The sequence below is a fragment of the Gossypium hirsutum genome, chromosome A03 (assembly GCF_007990345.1).
Source record: "Gossypium hirsutum isolate 1008001.06 chromosome A03, Gossypium_hirsutum_v2.1, whole genome shotgun sequence".
In the NCBI taxonomy this organism is placed as follows: Eukaryota; Viridiplantae; Streptophyta; class Magnoliopsida; order Malvales; family Malvaceae; genus Gossypium; species Gossypium hirsutum.
The window spans coordinates 113,289,940-113,314,506 of NC_053426.1; the positions used below are offsets into that span (position 1 = coordinate 113,289,940).

A 24,567-nucleotide genomic window follows, 5' to 3' on the forward strand; every position below is an offset into this window, starting at 1 on the left:
TTAATCCTTTTAAAAATAATGAAATCATAAGTTAATATACAATAAAATTATAATTTTAATCTAAATTTTTTTATAATTTAATTTCCATTTTTTTTAAGGTTATGACAAAGGCTAAAAAAAGTGTTTGGTAAGCTAAATAGGAAAAAGAGATTAAAGGAGAGGATTTATGTGAAGGGATCAAATACTTGGTGTAAATTTAAGGATCCAATGAGCAAAACAAGAATCTTAGCATCTTTAAAAGATGATTTTAGTTTCTCTCAGATAAGTAAAGCATCCAACACCAACACCATTACATGCAACAAACCTAGCTAAGCCAAGAATGTTTTCATCCTAAGTGTTCAACTATATCTTATAAATATATACATTTTTCATTTTTAAGGATACAAATGGAATGAGATAATATATATATATAATGCTAGAAGGAATAGAATCAAATTACAAGACTTGAGACCGAAACATAGTTTTGAGAGATAATACTTTTCTGATAATAGTAAGGGTTATTGTTCAAATTCGAAGGATTGCTCGAAATATTAAAAAAATTAGAAAAAATACGAAGTCAAAAAAATAAGTTTAAAAAATAGAATTTTTTTAAAAACGGGTAGAACTTTAATTTTTAATATTTCAAATTCAAGCCTGATTTGACTATTTTTATATTATACAATTCGTATCACATGCCATATAAACATTAAAAAATAGTTGGGAATAAAAAAATAGAATTACAAAATACAATGTTTGAGTTTAAATTTTAAAATAAATTTAAATTATTTATTTATAAATATAAATAAATTTTAATAATATTATAAATTCGATCTGATTTAAAAAAAAACAAAAATATATTAATATTATAAGGGTGGATTGAAGGATGACATATGAGAGAACAAATTCCTACCCAAATAGACCAACATCTCCAATATTCTCTCAGATGAGATGATATGATATTGATATTATCCATTTGCATGCTTATATCTTCAACTTGAGTCATTAATATCTATGATTTGGCATCTGTCCCCATACTGATGTGGCAGCATGTGATTGATTACCTGGAATTTATTCTTATCTTAATTAATGATTTAAAAAAATAAGGAAAAAACAAAGCATTGATTTAGATATTATATGGTAGGTTTAATATAATATTTGGTAATTAAATTTGACAAAAAAATTTAATTTGGCACTTAGGTTTTTTGAGGTCTAACTTGGTAATTGAGCTCGACATTTTTCTTAATTTAGTATTTAAGTTTTTTTTAAAACTCAATTTGATACTTAAATTTGTTAAATGGTATACAAATTACCCTAAAACACTAACAGTGTTAAAAAGTTCGTGTTATGCTACAAAAATATCACTAATATTAGAGTATGTTTAAAAATTATGCATTGAGCTATACTTAATGAATTAATATTGAATAAGAAAATAAGAGTTTTAAAAACCCAAAATAAAAGACATTCATTATTTTAATTTAATAAAATGAAATAAAAAAATTAAACTAAACTAAAGAAATACCTTGCAATTTGTTAAGTGTCGGTCATACATTGATTAGTTTTGCTACTCATAAAAAATTAACACAATTAGTATATTCGAGTAATTTGCACCAAAGTAGGAAAAAAAATTAAGTTCAAGTATCAAATTAAAAAAAAAGATTTAAGTACTAAATTAAAAAAAAATCAAATCTAAGTACCAAATTAGAAAGAAATGTAAAGTTTAGGTACAAAAGTTATATGAAATTAGCTACAATTTCTTGATGGCTCCTTTTGTGCTAATGGAAGATTAAGTTGAAAAGCATTGACTGTTTGGGTACCACTAATATTGGGTGGAAGCGGCATTAGGTTATCCCTCTGCCACTTGCTGACCCTAGCTTCATAATCAATGTTAATAGCAGTGAAGATAGAAGAATCAGATAATAACAGAGACCAGACCAGCAAACATCATTGTGGTGTGTTCTTGTCCTTATTGTCATGGTTTGTTTTGGAACAAAGAGAAAAATATCTGGAATATTCGAATAACGGGTAAAGATTAGTGAAGTAATCGTCTACATCGCGGCTATTGCAGTCTTGTACGTACTTGCAACAATGGAGGAAGTGGACCTTGAAATTTGATGCTTTTTTTTTCTTGCTTCAACTTTCCTTCTTACTGTCCCTTTCTTGGTTATGTCATTTGATGCTTAGTTCATCATATTATTTGATAGTTTCTCTAACATTTGAAACAGGATATATATATATATAACAATCATGGTTAAAGTATTATGAAGACTTTTATGTTAAGAGTCAAATTATATTTTACACTTATTAAAGAAAAATTAATTTTTATAAAGAGTAAATTAGTTTTTTTGTTAAAAGTTCTATTTATTTTTACCTTTAAAAATTTTATCTATTTTAATTATTAAAAATTAATTCATGTACATTAATACGAGAAATATATGTCAAATTACGTGTTATTATTTAATTATTTTATTAATTATATTAGTTTTTAACCGTACATATAAAAAAATTATAATAGATATAATTAATTTAATTATAAGAGTTAATTTAATAATAAATAAATGATCCTTATCGTTACATAGCGGTTTTTGAAACATGTTACTTATGCAGCGGTTTTGTAAAGTAAGGAAAACGTAACTTAAACCGACTTGAAGGTCTCATTGTCGTGTTTGGAAAGACAAAATATAATAAAAAATTATCCTTGTAACTTATCTCAGAGCACAATGATACAATCATTACTACAAAGAACGTGTGCCGCCGCTGACAACCGACCGGAAAACCACCCATCAACTTCCATATATATACCCCTTAGTGACAGTTAGCCACTTCACATCCCAAATTATCAGAAAAGAAAATCTTCCAATTGCTTGCCCCTTTTGTTGTCTGATTTTGAGTTAGCTATGTCTGCGCTTGTGGATATATGGAGCGATGAGCTTGCTAAGCTGCGAGAGAAGGGTCAAACCCTTTTCTCTACTGGTTCAACCCCTACTACTGCTGAGTCTGGTCAAGCGGTTCGATCACTAAAGAAGAGCTCAACTGAGTCAGCTGGAGCTTTTGTTAGCAGAGTGACGCGAGTCAAGTCTCCTGTTGTGCTGTGCTCCGAGGGTTCCATTTCCATGCTTGTTGAATGCTTTAGCCCTTGAAATAAGAGTGTAACATGATCGGATTTTTGTTCTTTATGTCCGATTTTCTGTTTATGGATTTCAAGTATTCATTCCTTGTTGTAAAATATATGACGTATTGAAATCTACGTTACTTTTGATTGAAACCAAGGACTTAGTTGATTGTGTGATTCCGACTATGACATGAACATTTAATTAACATAATATCTTTGCACTTGCTGATATGTTCTTACAAATTTTGAAGCAAAGCAGGGCCAGACAAGCTAGGCAGCCATATTTAGTATTTTCTTAGTGATGATTTGGGAACTTTTTCTTGCATTTAAACACTTTATATATATATATGCTTGGATTATAATGCAAGGAAAAGTAGGCAGCGGTTTTGAAGTCATTGTAAAGACCCCAAGAAATGAAGATAACCTTAACCGACCTGAACGTCTGCTTGTCTCTTATCTCAAAGCTCATACACAGAACCAGTAACACAAGCAATGTGTGCCGCCGGAAAACCCACCCGTTAACTTCCATATATATATACCCCTACACAACCCAAAATATCAGAAAAATTTAAAATCTTTCAACTGCTTTACCTTTCTTTTTATTGTCTGCTTTTGAGTTACCTATGTCTGCGCTTGTGGATATATGGAGCAATGAGCTTGTCAAACCCTTTTCTCTACGGGTTCAACCTCGACTGCTGATGAGTCCGAAAAGAAGAGCTCAACTGAGTTAGCTCGAGCTTTTTTTAACAGAGTTACGCGAGCCAAAATAAAATCTCCTGTAGTGCTTTGCTCTGAGGATTCTATTTCCATGCTGGTTGAATACTTCAGCCCTTGATTAAAAGAAAAAGAAGAAGAAATAACAGTATAGCATGATTACCAATGTTTGTGTAAATTATATAATGCAAGAAAAAGTTTCAATTTTGATATAGCATTTTGTGTTGGATGATGCTTTATGGTCCGAACAGGGGATGTGACATCCCTATGCTGTAGTTTCAATTCAAGATGCTGCCTTTGCACTTGAATAAAAAGTTGCTTACATTCATATTATTGTTATGGTTAATTAAATAGTTCAAGTTTCTTACCGCTATGGAATCATGTAGTTTCAGCTCTGAGATTTGGCAAAAACCTACTAAAATAAACTCGGTTTTGGGTAGAAGAATCTATGACTTTAGAATCCATTTTTGTTACCTATTTCTTATTGAGTACCACATAAATATTAGCATTTAATATGCAAGGTTGCATTTTTATGAAATCTATGAACTACAAGCCTCAAGGAGTAATCTAAACTTAATTGGGTCGATTGTATATTTTTACTTACTATATTTTAATGTATGAGTTTGATGTTAGATTTATTTTTATTCATGAATTTGACAAATATAAAAAATAGAGGTGACATCAAACGTCGTTTCCTTAAAATTAAAATTTTAAATTGTCCGTTTAAAACTTTATATTATCCCAAATTCGAAACTTGCACTAAAAGCTTTATCTTCCACAATCTCAAAAAAGAGAGGGGGAGGGAACATAGTTCAATGCGAAGCATTAAGTTTATCCATATCTTAAAGCACACAGATAAGTTAATACAGTGAATATATAATATATATAATATTCCACCGAAGAAGGTGTGCGCCGTGGGCTCGACAATAAAAAAATCTACATATTTTTTGCATTCCTATAAAATCCAACCAAAGGAAGCCTAAATATCTGAAAAGCACTTTCAAACAAGATTATTAACCATGTCTGGTGTTGTGGATAAGTGGCGGAGGGAGCTCACGAAGCTACGCGAAAAGGGTCAATCCATTTTTTCTACTGGTTCGAGCCCTGCCAGTATGGAGTCCGACCAGGTGGTTCAGTCACAAGAAAGAAGCTCAAATGGGTTGATACAAGGTTTTGTTACCCAAGTCATGCCTAGTAAATCAACCATGGTGCCATGCTCTGAGGGCTCTATTTCCATGCTTGTTGATTGCTTTAGCCCTTAGTTTCCTTTATTCCACTGTGGGTGTTTATGTGAGTTGTGAAAATGATATTTTTTTTTTGTGTAAATATAGACTACATTAACTTTTTTTAAGTTGAAAAATGTGTCACAATACAGTTTTCTTATGGACCTGATTGTAATTATTTTATAATTTATGTAATCCTTTGCTTTACATTTTTAAATATTATAAGTTAGATTGTATTTTATTTTTTTTATTAAAAAATTTAAATAAATTAGTCTATTTATGATAGATTAAAGAATAAAATAACTATTTTATTAAAAATTTCATTCATTTTTACAAGAACAATTATATCGCGACTCTCAAAAATATAAAAAAAATTATAGTTTTAAATTAATATAGGGTAAAATTATACTTTGACTCTTCTAAAAATAAAAAAAAAACTATATTTAATCCCTTCAAAAATAATAAATTAATAAATTAATACACCATAAAATCTATATTTTGACATCTTAAAATTTTTATTTAACCCTTGTATTTCTACTATAAAAAATTGATCTTTCTATAATAAATTCACGTGTAACTATACGGTATTAATTTTTAATAATAAAATTGGATAAAATTTTTAAGACACCATGAATTTGGTGTTTGATCTGATCTAATAGTGTTTCATTAAACATTTAGAAGAAAATCTCAAATCTACGAAGCCAATGGAAAACTAAAATCTGGGGACCAATGTCCAATGGAATACAAGTCCAGAGAGAGCCACATGCTCATTGGCCTGCTGGCGTTATATCGGAACTTTCCAACGTTGAGAACTATTTTGTTGCTTAGCTCCCAGGCCACGTGAAGTCGCCGAAGATATTTTTAACTTTTCTACAGAAACAAAACAACAGTTCCCTTCTATCAATAAACAAAAGGGTTTATTAATATTTGGTACCTAAATTTGATTTCAATATTCAATTTGATACTTAAAATTTTCTTTTGTCTCAATTTGATATCTGAATTTGGTTTCAATATTCAATTTAATACCTGTGTTTCTTCAATTTAATACTTGAATTTTTTGTCCTTATTAAAGTACTCGAATTTGACTTCAATATTTAATTTGATTTTTTAGTGTTTGTGTTTTTATCTCAATTAAGTACCTAAATAGACGTAAATAATAATGGAGCCTATGCAAACCTTTAAAATTTTTAAAATTTTTACTTAGAACTGCCAAATTTTTTAAATTTCCTCATTAAGTCCTCAATTTTTTTTTGAAATTTTTAGCTAACCCCCCTCCCCTCAAAAAGAAAATTAATCCCAAGATTGGCATTGTATTTGTACCTATACATATACTTACCAGAGCAAACATTTCAATTATTAATTGAGCCACATGATATCATTGAGTCTTGATATCAAATTGAACATTAAAGGCAATCACCAGTATCAAATTAGGACAGAAAAACTTCAAGTACAAATCAAACATCAAAGAAAGTGAAATTCATGTACTAAATTATATATTAACCCTAAAGAAAAGATACCACCATTGAGGAATATGCAAAACTATATCCATTTCTCCCAATTTAACAGTATCTAGGGGCCAACCACACAGATTTTTTTTTTTCTTTTTCTTTTAATTTTTGCTGCCGAAGAGTCAAATTTGACAGCCTTAACGTCACTAATAGATACTAAACTGGTTTCTTCGAAACCATAACTCTATTATATAAACACCTTCGTGCAGAGCAAAAGCATGTAAACACAACACATTCAAAAGAAAAAAAGTGTTTTATTTAGCTTCAAGTTTTAGTAAGAAAAAAAAAAACATGTCGACAATAGTAGGGGTGTGGATGGATGAATTTGAAAGGCTCAAAGAGAGAGTTCAATCTAAAAGGTCGTTCATGTTGAAGGCTAAAAAGGATCAGCAGCTTGTTAAGGAAAGACATGTTGAAGAAGAAAAAGAAGCTGGTAAAGAAACTATAATGTCGGAAGCTACACTTTGTATGCTTATGGACAGGTTTGCACCGTGTTGATTGAAGAGAACAGAAAAGAAAACGTATGAGAAGAAGTTCCAGTGTGTACTATATTTGATGGAGCTTTGAGTGTTGTATGTAAAAGATAACAAGGTTTGTTTATAGGTTGTGTAATTATGTGGAGATATGGTTCATTGTTAAGTTAAATGACTTTTGCTTTTCAATGTATGTTGATTTGAATTGAATATACAATTTTTTTTTATTTAGTATCAATTATTAATCATTTTGTCACGAATGTTCCGTGAGGGAAAAATTGAATATCTGACCATATAGTCAAGAGTTGATTTAAGTAATTACCATATCACACTTCATAATTGCTTTGAATATGATTTGTTCGTTCTTTAAAAGATATTTTTTAAGACTTGTTATTATTATTGGGTTGGTTGAAGTACTTGGGCCATTACTCAAAGTTTAATTTGATTAATCTAAATTCAAATTAAATCTAACTTAATTTATCATAAAAGTCAACAAATTATTTATCTCAAACTCCAATTAATATGTATCTAAACGTGAATTCAAAAAAGATTTGAACCTAAAATTAAGCTGAAACAACTAACCTGAAATTGTTTGAACTTAAAGTGATTACCACTTGAATTCTTCAATGACCTAAGCCCAACACAATTTTAAACTTGAATTCACCCAAAGTTGAAATAAGTTGAACCCAAATTTGACTCAACCGGATGCAAAAATTCCAAGATTTTTGGATAACTTTGTGATTGAAAAAAGAAATAGATAATTTGTCCTATGAAACCCTTAACCAACTTGTGGTTAAAAAGACCAATAATCGGGCTTAAACATTTACGAAACTCTCAGAAGAAGAATTCCTAAAAACATCAATAATTAGACTTGAAGTTTGAAAACTCTATAAGTTCAGAAGAAAAGAAACAAACTTGAAAAAAACGAGAGTTGAATCACTAAAAAAAACAATCTTTGACTCAAGCAATTAAAACTTGACTCCTCAAACTCTAATTAACATGTTTTAAAATACATTGTGAAACTAAAAGAAAGATCGTCGATCCATAAACAAATAACTCAATCTAAAAATATTCTGATACTATCAAAAAATACGTTAACCTAGCCGAACTATAGGGTATCATTTGTCGAGCTGGTAAATGGTTGGTTCATAGTTTGAATATGATGGTGAGCAGCCCAATTCCAGTTTTTCATTTGAAAATACAATGATATGCATTGCGTCGAGGTAATTAATCATATGGTTGAGTAGCCAGTCGAGGTCAATCCATGGTTTTAATGTGGATTAAAAGCTCGGAAAATAATCTGCCTATGGTGTGATACATATGCATATGTTATTAGCTATGGTTTGATGTGGATTTAAAGTTTGGAAAATTATATGATTTTACGCGACATTAAAGCATATTTTTAGGTAGGACACATCATAATATTAATAGAATTAAATATTAATAGTTACACATGATAAAAGGATTGGTCAAGAAATTTTTTGAAGAGAAATTAAGTTATATATTTTTATGAGAGCTAAAATATAATTTTATCATCGAAGTTTCAATTTATATATGCGAGGTCTTCTTTTATCTCGAATTGTCGCATGTTGTTTTGTGATTAAGACATTAATAAATAAGTAGATTGTTTTAATTGGTTTAAGTAGAATGACGTTATAATTTATATAAAGGCTTCTCGAATCGGACAAGATGTTTAACTATTGGATTTTGCTTGATGTGGAAAGATTACAAAAATCTGCTAAACAAGGTGCATGTTTGTCAATAGAAAAACTAAGTCTATAACGTATCTTAGAACGAAGAATCACCATTAAGTGAATTAATGTCACGTGATTATAGATGGTATATTAAACATGAGATCATGCAATCGTATACTTGTGATGGAGTTGGAACTAAGACAACAAACATATGTCTTCACCTTAGTATTTTCCAAAGTAAAAACGGCTTTAATTAAATTAAAAAATTACAGAAATGAAACAGTAAATATGTTCACACCGATGGAACCCCCTTGGTCCCGGTTACATTAAAATTCCCAAAAAAAGGAGCAGAAAAAAGTCAACTTGCTCAATAAATTTTGTCAACCTTGAGTTACAAGTTACGTTTCATGTTTCAAAAAAGACATTTCATGGAGGCTAACCATGTGCCTTTTTTAATACGACATTAAATTACAAAAATTAAACAATGGAACAAACTTCGAAATTTTAACTTTTCACTGACCTGGCACTCTGACATGTGGTTAAAAAACTCCATTTTTACACGTGGCACCGACCAAACCTACCAAATAGTTGCCTTCATCGTTAAGGGATCGGACCACCAAACAACGACGCGCCTACCGCGCTTCCGTGTCTGCGCGTGCTAATCTTCCTTCGCTTTTTCTCTGACCTTTTTGACTTTGACAATGGAAAAAAGAATGTAGGGGAATCAACCCACTTGCTTAATCTCTTTCATATCTGGCGCGTTTTCAGACAAGCGCCACACCTTGACGGATTTATCGAGGCTACCACTGTAAACGATCCATTTCCGGTCGGTTTTCCTTGACGTCCGATCATCTTCCTCGACGGCTAAGCATTTGACTGGACCGGTATGACCGGTTAGGACCGAGAGACACTTATGGATACCACCTTTTTCTCGTCTCCATACACATATGCTCCCATCGGCTGACCCGCTGAAAACCAAATTCCCCGCCGTGGCTAAGCAGAGGACCGCCATTTTATGTCCCCGTAAAATCCCACCATGGGAAAGACGCTTGTCGCGTTCCCATAAGTTAACGAGCCCGTCCGACGACCCACAGTACAACACCGCCGATTCTCGGCTCACGGCCAATGATGTAACCGCGTTTTCTTGTTTTAACAACACTTGGACCAGGAAATGCTTAGTTCCTTTCCCTTGTAGTTCCCTTTTCCATACCTTGACCGTACCGTCAGCTGATCCCGTAAACACCAAGCTATCAAATCCGGCCACCACGGAATTAATGACATCGTCATGAGCGTCGATGGATTCCAAGCATTTCGAATCGGCTAATCGCCAAACTTTCAGGGTTTTATCCCAAGACCCTGAATATAACAACCCGACCTCTTCGTTCACACTCATGCAAGAAACGGCATCGAAGTGTTTGATCCGAAGAACATTTCGGTTCCTCCGAACTTCAACATAGTTCTTCGGTTTAACAGAGCTTTTTATTATATCTTTGAACGTCGGCAAACTGCCTAATCTTTTGTGAACGCTAGGACTCGTCGTCGATGAGACTTTCCACACACGGATTTTACCGTCTTGGTGACCGGTGAATACCTTATCACCCAATACAATAATGGCTTTAACCAATCCACTTTTAGTTTTAAAACCTGAAAATTCCTTCAAATCTTTCCACACACGGATGTTCTTGCTATCGGAACCCGTATAAACCAAATCCCCAGCTGCAGCCAATGAGTAAATATGACCTTCTTCTCTTACAATGGAAGCAATAAGCCCATCTTGGCCATAATCAGCTTCGAGCATAGATGGGTTAATAACCCATGGTGATTTGATATAAGGAGAAGCTTGTATCCACGGTGACATGATATACGGCGAACCCTCACCGCTCGTCGTCGTACTGTTGGAACACCTCGGGCTCGCCATTGATGCACTGCTTTTACGATTGGGGACTTCGTCGTCTTCGGCACCGATAGGAAACAAAGAAGGTTCAGATTTGAAGAGAGTTCCTAGTTTTGGTCGGCTATGGAGGTTATTGCTTTGCTCCATAACCATCGTACCACCCTTATCGTTTCCCGTTAACAATGAGAATCAGAACTGTACAAAGATATAGACTTTTCTGTACTAATGTGAAGAGAGAAAAAAATGTGGATGGCTTTTTGAGAAAATGAAGAGGTAATTTGAGATGGGAATTTTTGGAGCGTTACTATCTGATTTTTTGTTTGCGAGGAAAAGACTAAACGAGGGTGTTGGATATAAGGGGTATATATGGAGGAAGGGATGAATAGTGGTAGGTGATGTGAGGCTCTGGGTTTTTGACACGTGTTTTGATGAGACGTAATCATTACGAATGGGTACCGGTAACTAGGAAACTTATAATAAAGTTCGATTATGAAAATTTCTCATATGTTGAAATATTTTTGTAATACAAACATTAAAATAATTCATTTATTAATAAATAGAAATGATATATTAAATATTTTTTATCGAAATTAAGATATTTATTATCGATAATAATGGTTTTATTGTGATTATTCTTGAAATAGATAAATGAAAGATGGATTCATAGTAAACATTTTATGCAGATGTTAATTGTAAACATAGATAAGATAAAAACGATGGTATGAGACAAAAAGTTTGACCGTATATTCCATAATTAGGAAGATATTGACCAATGCAACAACATGCTCTATATATATATATATATAGGGTTGTGATTTGTGAACCTTCGTTACCGTAAAAAGAAAGAAGTGTTCTAAAACGAGAACGATTCTCGTTTTGTCTTTGAACTTTTCTTGCTATCTACTTCAATTAATATTTTCGACAAACGTGCAAGTGTGAAATTATTATATTTTCGAGGGGAAATATTGAAACTTCACTTTTTATTTTATCTTAAGTAAACTATATATAAAATGGTTAAATTATTAATAAATTTACATTTTAATTATTTAATTTAAAAAAATTATAAAATGGTTATTTGAAGTTTGTTAGCCGAATATAAAAATATAAAACAAAATTTAATAGTTTAGTGACTTAAATAAAAACTTATAAATAGATAGTTTAATGACTAACCTTTTGAAATTAAGTGACCAGTATATAATTTAGTGACCTTAGGTGTAATTTACTCTTTTATTTTTATAATAATTTATTTGTAAAGTTTTTACATTTCAACGCAGACTTTACATGAAAAAACATTAAAATATATTAATAATTTGGAAAAAAGAATACATGACAAAGTTGGTAATCTTGTTTTTATTTAGAAACGAACCCAAATTTTAAAACGTAAATTTTTTAGAATGATAATAAAATTGAAAGAAAACCCAGAAATTTTTACTTGAATTTAATTTAGATTTCAAAATCTCAAAGCCTCAACATTGCTAAATCACGAAATTTGAATAAAAGCATTGGGAAGTACTTCAAAATGAAGCAAATTAGGAATATTCATTATATTAGTTGAATATATAAAGAAAATAATTAATGTTAGGCAAAGCATTGTTATCCCTAATATTTTCTTTCGGCCACCTTTTTAAGTTTGGTTATTCTTAGTGTCACATGGTTAACTTTATTCTTGAGCAATCTTTTATCCTATTAAAATCTTGTATTAAAGCTTAAGCTAGCATTACAAGAAATGAGAGAAAGAAGAATAGTTGTATTCTTGTTATAAATGTTTTTTGGACTGTATTATAATTTAAGTAACATTCATTCATTGGTTCAACAATTAACCCTTATTTATAGATATCTAGATGGCTACATGGAATCAACCCTAAATTTTATACTCTAATTTTGGTGGAATGGGGTCTAGAATTTCAATTTCATAATTAATTATCACGCTAAGCACCTAAATATTTTTACCGTTTCTTATATGTTATATGTTAGATTAAATAGTAAATTAGTCCTTTCTGTTAAAAGTTTTAACCATTTATGTTGTTAAAACCGACGTGGCTAATGAAATAATCAAACAATTACATAAGACGTGCCACGTGTACCTTATGCTGATGTACAATGACCAGTTTTTAATAGTAAAATTTGAGGGAATTTTTAACAGAAAGGCCAATTTATTCTTTAGTCTAACATACAGGAACTAATTTACTCTTTTTTTAGTAGAAGGCGCAAGATACAATCCGACTTCTAATAAGAATTTTACCTCAAGCATTATGTACATATATATAATAAGAGTTTGTGTTGGATGTGTTGAAAATATATAGATTCATATGTAATCAATGAATCGTATTAAAAATGGGTTAGTATTTAGTACATTAGTAGTGCATTTTTTTTTATTCACAAGCAAACTTTAAAAAAATTAACATGTGTGTGTTTTTTTAAATATTTAACTATACTCCAATAAGATACTTATCAACCTTGACCTTATTTTTAGAGTCTAAAAACTCCATTGATAATGTTTTAAATATTTTTCCCTTAAAATATATCATTAATAAAATAACAAATAATTTTAAAAGTGTTGATACAATTTATCAACAGATATAAAGAGATGGGAAGGGAAAATGGAAAGGTGGGAAGAGGGTGAAGAAGCATAGTGATCGGAATGATTCCCTCCTAGGTCCTTTTGTACCTTCCCCCTCAATGGGTTTTTTTTTTGGTAAAAAAGGGGTTATTTTTATCGGGTTGGATCTCGGATTGAGTTATTATATAATAAATATTTTTATAATATATTATTATATTTTTTTAATAAGTATTATTTTGTGATTCACTATTAATGTATAGATCGTATGACATATATTCTGTACATTAAATATAGAAATTGTGATCTAATAACACTATATTTTTAAGAAAAAAATATTATTAAGAAGATATTAATCATTAACCTTGAAAAGATCCGTTTTCATCCTCAAGATAACTATGAGGTAAAAACATATCAATTTCAAATTAATTTCACATGAAAAATAATAAAATGAAGAAAAACGTCGTGGCAGTTGAGTTTGGTGAACCGAAAAGACAAGGTTTTGGGTGTCGAAATTAAAGTCCATTGCCCCAAAAAACCGAAACCCCTATTGGAATTTCACATACAAAATCGTTTTGGAGCAGCTAAAATATTTGTCAACGGTTTTTGAATTGCTGCCACTTGCATGTTTGGTAGATAAAAATTACGACCTTCATGACCGGCGCTAGCCGCCACGAAACAGGAACATGTTGGATTGGGTATGTTTCTTCTCGCCACGTTATCCCCCCTCAAAACAAATACAGCATACAAGGTTGCCATATTGGGTCTACAGTTTCTACACTTCATCTATTAATTTGGACCAACGTTTTCTTAATGAAATCAACCAAGCTCTAAAATATTTATTTTTTTATAATTTTTAAAATTTTCATAATTCCTTTAAATTATTTTAATAATGATTATATTAAAAAGGTATTTCATAAAAAAAAATTGTAATGTAGCTGGTCCGCATAACCTATCATACATTATTAATTTAAAAGTGTTGATTGAGTAACGGTTCACATGGTGGTGTGTAGAGAGTTGTAAAGGTTAGGGAAGAGTATTTTATATGTAAATGTGATTTTCTTAATCTAGGATCTTAACACGTGTGCAATGTATGTTTCATTATGGTTTATCACTTAGGAAACATAATAACTTTTTATCTGGGCATCACGGTGAGATCCACGTATGAGCCATGCAAGAAAAAGCGTAACAGCTATTTTTGTCGAAGTGCTATGCATTTGTACATTCATGGAGCTTGACTTTGGCATTGCTCTTAGCAAAGTCTTGGTGTTCGAGGTTATTGTTTGGCGAGATAATTATGACAAGTAGTTATATTCATTAATCTTATTTTTTAAATAAATAGTAAATTTATATATGCATTTTGTATCAATGTGTAATTTAATATATGAAAATTTAGTGAAATTATAAATATAAAATTTGAATTGTAATTCATATATATATATGAAACTTGATTAATAATTTAATAATTTAATATGAAGAAAATCCGAGAAGAGATGATGCATATTGATTCAATACGTGTCCATTAAAATGTTTATATTAATCAAATTTTAAATGTGTCCTAACCCTACTGTGGGGACTATATAATGTTTTATTCTTCAAGTGAAATTTGTACATAACTTGAGTCATGTTGAACACTTGTCTCCTGTTGCAAGAACTATAAAATATAAACCCTTTCTTTAATAAAAATTAATAAATATTAAATATTAAGCATAAATAATTTTGTGTTAGATTTTTTTTGTTTCAATACGAAAATGGAAAGTGAAATTCTGAAAATGTATCTAAACATGACAAGTGTCACTATAAAAAGCTGCTTTTATTTTACTTTAGATTATAAAAATGTAAGAAATTAAATTATTATTCTTGTTAATTTTTTTAGTGCTTTCTGGTCTTGTGCACTAATCAAACAAACATTAATTAATTTAATTAAAACATGAGAGTGCTTAAGTTTACTTTGAGTAAGAGAATAGTAAACAAGATTAAGACAAGTGTCGATGAACCCTAAAAAAAGTAATATCAAATTAATTCTTTAAACCTGTCTGTTAATCATCAAACACGTAATTTAAATAATTTTTAATATATGATAAGATCACATAAGCATGAAGTATTCGTCGGACCAAAATAAAAATCAGCATTTATCAATTAAGAAAATGGTAGATGTTGGCATGTGTCATTCATGAATTCTATATACTATATATAGAATATCACTTTTGGATTTTTTTATTTATTTATATGGAGTTGATGTTCCCGTATGATGAACAAATTAGGTCTAGAAGTTATGTTGGAGGGGATTTTATTGCATAAGCAAGATACGTAGAGAAAATTATTTAGTATGCAGTGTAATGTGTCAAATTATGGTGTTGAATGGTAATAAGAAAATTGGTGGCACGTGGAAGTTGATACTTGAGGATTTGTCTAACTATATTATTTATGTGCAAAATTAATTAAAGATGCATGCATGTTGATGGCAAAAAAGTTCAGATCAGATGGAGTTGGATCCCACCTGATTTGATAGAGGCGAATTTTCTTATTTTAAAATCGGATATTTATTATGAATATGATGTATTTTAGGATTTTTATAATATAATTTTTTTTATTGTTATTTTGTTCCATCCCTATTTTTCTAATAGTTTCTTATTAGGGATGGATTCGAATCTGTGCCCAAGGTGTCATAACTAGCTTTAACCATTCAAATAGTCGAAGACTTTTGAATATTTTCAGATTCTCTGAAGCTTTCAACATAAGACGTGGACATTTGTAGGAAGTTTTTATTTTTATTTTAATTCATGACTGAGTTGATTACTTGATTTTATTTCTATATTGTTAAGGATATTAAATGATTCTTTGATGTTTGATTTATTGTTGTATAAGCATGGGTAAAATTCAAATTTGGTAAGAAATTTTTATATTCCGATAATTTCTTTTCAATTGTGGTATATATTGAAATTATTAAGTGATATTTTGTATGCTTTATTAATGAATAAAACAATTATGATCCTCTTTTGCTGATCTTATTGATTTATTTTTCTGATGCTAAAGAATTTATATTATCATGACGATATTTATATGAATGAATTGTAAGACAGTATTCCGTCTCTAAATTAGTTTTCTACCTTCAATTAATTTTGTGAAGTTATTGAATGATAGAGATGTCAATCAATTGAAATAGTTTGAAGTAGGTGTTTATCAATGAAGCACTTAAAAAATTTACATATATTTGTGATATTGGTTCCCTTTAAATAAAGAATATATTGGGACGTTTAGAAACCCATCCTACTAGATCTGCTTGCATTCTCCGAAGTGAATGCATGCATAAAAAAATTATTTCAAAGGATACAATCATGCACATGATAATTGGCATAATAATAACCACTAGAAGCGGAAATATAGTAATAAATAAGAGAATAATGAGAGTTCTCAAGATAACTCTTCAAAGGGTATAGATGACTTGTGTTATCAATATAATATGAAAGACCATTGGTCACATATATGTCGTATGCCCAAATATTACTGTATTAATATTTTTTGAAAAAAAATATATGTCTTGCCAACAACATAACAATAAATACTATCCTTACAGGTAGTAAATATTTATCTTATTTGTTTATCTGGTAGTACAAAATTAGTTGAAAGGTCCAGAAGAGCTAATATAATAATATTTGAAGTATCAAATAAATTATTAAGTTTTAAAATATATTTACTATAATGGATCTCATATTGAAATTGTGAATGAGAAAAAGATTGATTATATTTAGTATGAATTACTCTTACAATGAATATCTACTTGTTTTGATTTTGAAAAGGATAACGAATATTTGGTTATTGAATGCATGATACTTATGCTTAAAGACATCAGTATCTGTTAAATTAATTGTGAGTATCTCTATCGTCTTCCTTCATCTTCATCCCCATGAAAAGTTGAAAGCAGAATATTCGAATATGAAAGATCTACTTAAACTGTAGGAAGATATGACCATCAGATTATGATAATTCTATCTAAATCTTGTTATGATTGGATGCACCGGAAGTTGCAATATTTTAAAATTTTGATCGAGGATAACTTTACAGTATTTAAGATGAATACTCAAATAAAATTATATTGGAATAATATTACTAATGAGAACTTGTTAAAGAACTTTTTTAACGTTCCATGCTTCAAACATGCTATTAAACAATGAACTATTAAATGAAAAACTATAAAGCCCGTTGTATTAGATTTTCTCCATTCCCCCAAGACAAATGTAGCAATATATAAAGACCTAATTTTTTATGTGGTTATAGTAAGTGACTATATAATAATCATAAAAGAGATGGTCATATCAATAAATATCAATTTTTCATAACCTCGTTTATCACCTAAATTTGATTATGCAATTGGGACAATTCTTGCTAATGTTGGTGAGTTTATTTCTTAGGCTTTAAATGATTATTGTATGCTAGATTGTTAGTACGAATAACTATCGCAAAACCTACTGCTATTAATAAGTTTGGATAAGTACTCCCAAATTACTACTGGCTTTTTGGTTAGGAGCTAAAAACAATCCATCTTAGAATTTTTTTAATGTACGACATATGTTTAAGTTGCTCCGCCACAATACGCATAATGGGTATTGAAAAAAAATGTTGGAAATATATATCAATTATGAATCTCTTGGTATTATTAGATGTTTCGTATGAATTGGAGATTCAATTATGACATGATTTGTATTTTAATTTGATAATTTTCCTAAAATTAGGGGGAGAGAAATAATAGCTGAATAAATAAATTACTTTGAACGAATTATCATTATCTAGATCCTCGAAGAAAATAATTTGAACTAGAAATTCAAGAAGATAAATTCACTTTATTACAACTTAATTGTCATATGCATTTTCTAACTTAATAAGAATAATCAAATCTTATATACCAGCTGATATGTTGAAGTCCCAGTAGGACAACTTATTAAAATAATGCATGCCTGAAGCTAATAAAAATTATTATAAAAGAAAATAACAAATCAAAATAGCCGTAAAAAGGGGTGATCTTAAATACACTCAAGACATAACTAATTATCAAGATTTACAAGTGAAAAGATTCTATGGAAAAACTAACTGTACATCCAAATAAAGAATACTCCTGTATTAAAACCTTAAAATTTTACAAGTACTTGAAACTTAAAAGAAGTGAATCTTACTCGAACAAAATTAATCTCATACGTATAATGACAACCCTGGAATTCTTTCAAACTGAGCTGACAAATCCAAAAAACTTAACTCAACTACTAAACTGACCTTCCTCAAGCCATTGTTTATTTGTGGTTGAAATAGTGATGATGCGTAATCAAGTAGGAAATGCATGCGCTAGCTTGGATAAAATATTTTCCAAACCTTAAAATGAAACATTCCACAATGGGTTTATGGCTATGGGCGAATGCAAGCCACATGTTGGCAATCATGTTGTTTCGGGATTGATAGCTTAAAATCTAGGAAGATGTGTGTACTTCAATTATTGTAACATTATGCTTTCTTTGAACACTCTAGTACCACCCCAACCCATCATTACCCACTAAACTTTTCGCCCATTGTCACTCATTTTCCATTTCATTTTTAAAATAAAAGTAATATTTTAAAAGTTGCAATATTGCTTTTAGGGTTTGAAATTAACCTTTTTTTTAAATACAAGGTGTCTTGCATAGTATGACTATGACTACTCACTGATTTTTCCAATTTTCGTAACAATGAAAAATGGTGCAAATTTGTTTGGAGGTCAACCCATCACAATTATTTCCTTTTGTCCTGATGACTTGCTCGCGAGTCTTCCCTTACTCCCACTTATTTTGATTATAAAAAATTGTTAATATATTGGATTAATAGATGTAAATATAAAGAGAAGAAGGTCCTTCTTTTAAGATGTTTATCATCTTTTATTATATAGGGTCGGACATCAAATTAAATTTTGAGTCGAGTTATTTTTATTATAAGTATATAGTAAGATTTAGTTCAAGTACCTATCCCCTATTTCTGGTCTCTTTTGTATTTTTACTAGATCTTGATTTTCAATTACTTGTAAATTTTTTTTGGGTTTGAAAACTCTCAATTATGTTTATTTTTTTAAGAAATAATCTAGTTCGAATTTTCATTCATTATATTTGTTTTTAGAACAAAAATATTTCATTCTTTTTCCTTTGAAAGGAGATATTTCAATTTTTAAATACAAAAATTTTCAACTTATTCTAATACATTGCATTTGTATGGAAATACTACTATATAAAGAAAGCTAGGTAATAAAATACATTTTGCAAATGGACATCTTTGTAATAATAATGGTTACATGAAAGAGACAAATCAACATCAAACAACACAAAGCTAGCCCTATAATCTTTTTCCACTCTTTGAAACTCAACTGAAGTGACAGAAAAAAGGTCCCATCCCCAATAATGTCTCAGTGTTGTTGAACCCTTATTATTGTTTCAAAATATTTTTTGTCAAAACCCCATTATCAAACATACCTCCATTGATATTTTTATTTAGCAAATGAAAACAAGGGGCCCAACACCCATCCTCCATCACTGATCACTGTCTTTCTTCCATTATATCAGAGGTTGATGAGATCAGCTCTAGAATTTCTAGAACATATAACCCAAAAAAAAAAAGGACAAAATGGAATAATCCAAGTATCTATTAGTGCTGTACACATGGCTATCTTCTGCATGCTAATTGGACCATGTTCATAATATCAAAGATGAACAGTTTCCACCAGCCACAGTTAGTGCTGTACACATGGCTTGGTAGTCTCTCTGCAGATAACATGATGAGACATAGAAGTTATCCCAAGCTAACATTATCAGTATCAAATCGATAACATTCTCTCTTAAAATGTTTAACAAAAATGAAGGTGCTGTTATCCATGCATTATCTGGTCTGCTAGCTTTGGATAATTATGAGCAAGTGTAGTGTTTTCTTTTCTTGTATGGTGGTTAATGCTTGGGAAGTGATAAGGGGATTTGACTTTAATCAAAGGGATTATGCATTGTATCTGTTTACGTGTCAACAACCAGTTAACACCCATTGGATTAAGCAGGTTGAACAAGATAACAAGGAAGGTTATACATTGACCAAATCATCAATAATATTGTTATCTTCATGAAACATGAATTAAAGAGCATGGCCCAAGTTGCAGTCTAGCAGATATATTTTTATAGTGAGCTATTGCAGTCTAGCAGATATATTTTTATAGTGAGCTAAGCTTTTAGGGTTTAAGTGGAAATATTGTTCAGTCTGAATGAAATGTTAGTGTGTTGGGTTTTTTCTTGAGTTGGTTATCTAATCTTTAGAATGTCGCCTTAATGATTAGGTCATACACCATGATGTATCTAGAACCCTAATCCCTACAAAACTTTGCCAATTTTATCCTATATTTTAATGAGATTAAGAGGAAAAGTAAAGAAAGGGAGACTGGTTCCTTTGATTTCTTTTTAAAGATCAAACGAATAACTATTAAGATAAATCCTAAAAATAAGTGTTAATTATATGGTTAATTTTTACTATGTGAATTTAGCTTTTGTATTTTAATATCCACTTTATTAGTTCATGTATTACATGTGTAATGCCACGTTAATTTATTGTTTTCAAATATTATTATAAAAAAGCAGTTGATGGATCTAATGACAGTCATTTGTATTTATATTAAAATTTGAAAATTAAAAAAAAAAGTATAAGGACTAAGAGTGATCAAATTGGAGCACATGAGCTAAATATATAACTTTATTCATGACACGAGACTGATAACAAAATTTAACCAAACGAATTTAATTGTATCGTTTGAGGTAAAAAGTTGAAATTTTAAAATTTAAAAATTACAGGAATTACAATTGATTCGAAAATCGCAATGACCAAAGTTGACCGATTTGAAAAGTATATAAACTAGAAGTGAATAAATTAAAAGTATACATCATACTATAAGGCAAATTTTGATGTACTATGTACCATGTAAAGATTGCTCTCAGCAAGACAGAATAGGGATTAGCCGCCCATAGCCACTGGTTATTTGCATCTGGGCTAGCATTTGGCCCATTTAATCCCCAAATGAAAGCCCAACTTTGCAAACCTGGTAATATCCCAAATTCAGTGGCCCAAAAGAACCTCCGCCGCCCATCTATTGGCCCCTTCAGGCCCAAAAAGCTATCTTGTTCTTCAAGCTCAAAAAGCAGCAACTACAACCAGCGGGAAGAGTAGTAGCACAGGCAAAGATCAAACCTTTGCATCAAAAAGAAAAAGAGAGCTTTTTTGAAGGAGCGGAACTTCATAAATCAATACACAACTCCTCAATTTTCTCAAAAAAATGGAATTCGTTATTGAACAAGGCAAACAACCACACCAAGAATGCTCTACTTTGCTTCTGGTTCGTTCACTTCTATTCCTTTTTCCCCTTTCAATTCCGTCCCTTAGGGTTCTTTTTAATTTTGCTTTTAATAAAGTTTTAATTTTGTTTTTGTTTTTGTTTTTAGCCTGCTTTGTCGATTGGGAATGTGGGGCAACTAGCGGTGGATTTATTAGTATCATCAATGAAAGCAGAGAGAATTGGGTACTTAGATGATCCCTTTGTGCTTCCTTGTGTTGGAAATGATGCTTATGGCCCTATTCCATGTGGTGACCTTGCTCTTCCTCTTGAAGGTGCTCTATTTACTTTCATTTTTCCAAATTTTTTTTTCATATTCTTTGTTTTTATGAAACTCGGACTAAATATATTGGAGCTTGAATACATTGTTTCTTGATCTTGCAGCTTACGAGTCAGCTTTTAGTCGAGTTGCTCTCCTCCAACAGCGGTCTCCCGTCGTTAAGGTATTGCTTCAATTAAAGCTATATTGATTCAATAACATTTTGTTAGTGCAACGAAGTGCTGGATAATATGCAATAAACTTTTTTGTTTTTAAAGTATAATTTGATGCTTTGGAACTAAGGTGCTTGCTATTCTGACCCACTAATTCCGGATCTCGGTGAATGATGATTTTCCGAGTCAGTTTTACTGCGTAAACTGAACTAGATGGATTAGAGGCATTGAATTCAAACCTCGGGTTTCTCCCATTTTGAGAACGTGTTGCATGTAATAGGATTTACTCAGAACATGACTGACTTAATCTAGTGTTTTCTGACAACATTCGTCTTTCTTGCCAGTTATAGCTTTGTACTTGTACACTGCTCTTTGTTCTTTTTGTTATATGACCATTGTTAGAAAGCAGATGTATATAACTAAATAATTAGTCACTCCAACACATGGAACCCGAATAATAAATATTTCAGAATGTAGATAGTTAAGTGCCTGAATTGCTGTCCTATTTTGAATGCTAGAGGTTTTTACTACTTTTAATTGCCTTCAGGAAACATTGAATGACTACTTTTACATGGAGTCCTATGTCATTTCTGATTATCATGAGTGAGGGATTTCCATGCCATTTGAAATTCACTAATGAACTAACTGTATCTTTTTACCTTGTTTCGATGTGAGTTTGTTTCCCCAATCATCTTTTTCCTATTTTTCATCATTTTCAATGCTATAGTGATACTTGAATACAGATAGAATTATTTGATATTTGAAATGGCCATCCAAATAGGGACGAATGGTTGAATTTGCCAAAAACTTGGCAAATTTTGCTGCTGCAAGTGGAAAGAAGCATGTTGTTCTGCTTTCCAGCTTGGATTTTGGAAAGTGGCAGAAAATTGACATGTCAAGGTATTTCAATCTGAAATTGTCTACATTTAGTATATTAATATACTACGAGGTTCTTCTATTTCCTGTTTTGGTGCAACCGATCAGTTTACTTGTGTATCTTTGGAAATATAGAACATTGTGTTACTTTTCTTGGAGAGCGCCTTGGTAACTGGAAATGCCTGTTGTTCACGAGAAATGCTGATCTTGTGGGTTTTTTTTCAGTGGTCCGCAGATTTATTACCTATCCAGCATAAATCCCGATGGAAGAGATGACAACTGTGAACAACTTGGATGGAAAAGGCTGCAAGAATACAATCCTGCTCAAAGATGTTGGAAGTACCTTAGCACCTTAGCTGAAGGAAATACTATGCTGGAAAGCAATTTACCTTTTGAAGATGAGCTGGAAGATGAAGATTATTACCCTAGTTTGCCATTTGCAGCACTTTTTTCTTGTTTGAAGGTACCCGTATTTTTTAGCTTTGCATTTTTCCAGAGCTATTTGATGAACCTTGTATTTCTGTGGCTTACTTTGTAATTTCTATATAGGCCAAAGGCTTGAAGGTTACGTCTTTACTATGCTACTGTTCAGAAGGGGATAATATACAGGATGCTTTTCATTTGGCTGAGGCAGCATGCAGACTTTTGGGCCTAAATCCTAGTACTTTTCCTGGTAAGGCTCCTTTATATTTAAGATATCAATATTGCTTCCTACAGCTACTCTGTGATGTCTTTTTATACCAATGACGTATATATCTTGAATATTGCACTTAATTAGTTTTACGGTTTTTAATATGGTTGCCTTGAAGATTTGAACTTTAGAAATAAACATAATTTTATGCACTATTGAAGTTTTGCAGATGCTAATGAACACATATCCCAACATCGTTTCCTCGGTTGTTTGGGATGAGTTTAATGGTGGAAGAATATGTTATTCTATTGCTAATACTGTATCAATTTTCTTCAAATTTTTATTATTTTTGTGGTGTTTGCTTCATAACTAATCTCCAAACTTGTTTCATTAGAAAGACAAATTTATCTATGTGTTAAAACAGCTTTTAACTATGACTGTATTATTACTTGCCATCCTTTTTTGGTCTGTTAGCAATTTCATTGAGAATTTCAAGTACTTACAAGTTTTGTTTTCCATTTCAGGTAATGGAAGTGGTGGTTGGGTCATTCCTTTTTCATGGCAGACCGTTTATGGACCACCACCGGATATGTCTATCTTTTAGGCTTAGATCTGACCATGCTTAGTGAAGTTGACAAAGCTAAATCTGTAATCTATTGTTTGAAACTTGAGATTTTATGTTTTTATTACTAGAAAAGTAGCATGTATTGCCACTGATGGAAGCAGGCAACAAAAAGTGCTCAACTAAATACATTCATTGTAAAATGTTGGAACTTCTTTTTCCATATTTTGAAAACTTGCTCAACTATTTACTTTGAATTAAACTCGGTGATAGAAACCTTCATTCGTTTCTTGACGGTGAAATAAGATCAAGCGCTTGAGCTTATTATTATTCTAGGTCATAACTAGTTAGTTGGATTCCTTCCCTAGGTCCCTTGCGCATGGTGTCATGATTAGATTGGCTCTTAAAGCCCTCGAAAAATTGGGTACAAGTCACTTTCTCATGCACAAATTGGTAAATCACTTTGTTATGTCATTGGCTGATTTGCTTCTGTTGCATATTGCATTATTGCCTAATATGCAATGGAGACGTAAGAGAAAAT

General features: G+C 31.0%; 2 protein-coding genes and 1 long non-coding RNA gene across 3 annotated transcripts; 1 reads left to right on the forward strand and 2 right to left on the reverse strand.

Annotated features, from left to right (window-relative positions):
- Nucleotides 1–2,883: 2,883 nt before the first annotated feature.
- Nucleotides 2,884–5,225, reverse strand: LOC121222550 (uncharacterized). Its single transcript, XR_005919856.1, has 2 exons — nucleotides 3,710–5,225; nucleotides 2,884–3,629 (listed from the first exon to the last, which is right to left on the reverse strand). It is a non-coding gene; the product is annotated as an uncharacterized lncRNA (long non-coding RNA).
- Nucleotides 5,226–8,898: 3,673 nt separating this feature from the next.
- Nucleotides 8,899–10,938, reverse strand: LOC107938882 (protein JINGUBANG). Its single transcript, XM_016872130.2, has one exon. It carries the CDS (start codon nucleotides 10,745–10,747, stop codon nucleotides 9,425–9,427), a length of 1,323 nt encoding a protein of 440 aa, XP_016727619.1. The 5' UTR covers nucleotides 10,748–10,938; the 3' UTR covers nucleotides 8,899–9,424.
- Nucleotides 10,939–21,340: 10,402 nt separating this feature from the next.
- LOC107938847 (proteasome assembly chaperone 2) lies at nucleotides 21,341–24,288 on the forward strand. The gene is made up of 7 exons (XM_016872090.2): nucleotides 21,341–21,528; nucleotides 21,635–21,800; nucleotides 21,910–21,968; nucleotides 22,739–22,857; nucleotides 23,059–23,296; nucleotides 23,383–23,506; nucleotides 23,989–24,288. Exons 1-7 carry the CDS (start codon nucleotides 21,469–21,471, stop codon nucleotides 24,066–24,068), a joined length of 846 nt encoding a protein of 281 aa, XP_016727579.1. The 5' UTR covers nucleotides 21,341–21,468; the 3' UTR covers nucleotides 24,069–24,288.
- Nucleotides 24,289–24,567: the final 279 nt, after the last annotated feature.

What these genes read in the sequence shown, in the direction of transcription:
- LOC107938847 (XM_016872090.2), top strand. Translation starts at nt 21,469, where the DNA reads ATGGAATTCGTTATTGAACAAGGCAAACAACCACACCAAGAATGCTCT. An exon ending in CCTTGCTCTTCCTCTTGAAG is followed by an intron (nt 21,801 to 21,909) that starts GTGCTCTATTTA and finishes TTGATCTTGCAG; the next exon opens with CTTACGAGTCAGCTTTTAGT. An exon ending in AAATCCTAGTACTTTTCCTG is followed by an intron (nt 23,507 to 23,988) that starts GTAAGGCTCCTT and finishes TTTCCATTTCAG; the next exon opens with GTAATGGAAGTGGTGGTTGG.
- LOC107938882 (XM_016872130.2), bottom strand. Translation starts at nt 10,747, where the DNA reads ATGGTTATGGAGCAAAGCAATAACCTCCATAGCCGACCAAAACTAGGA.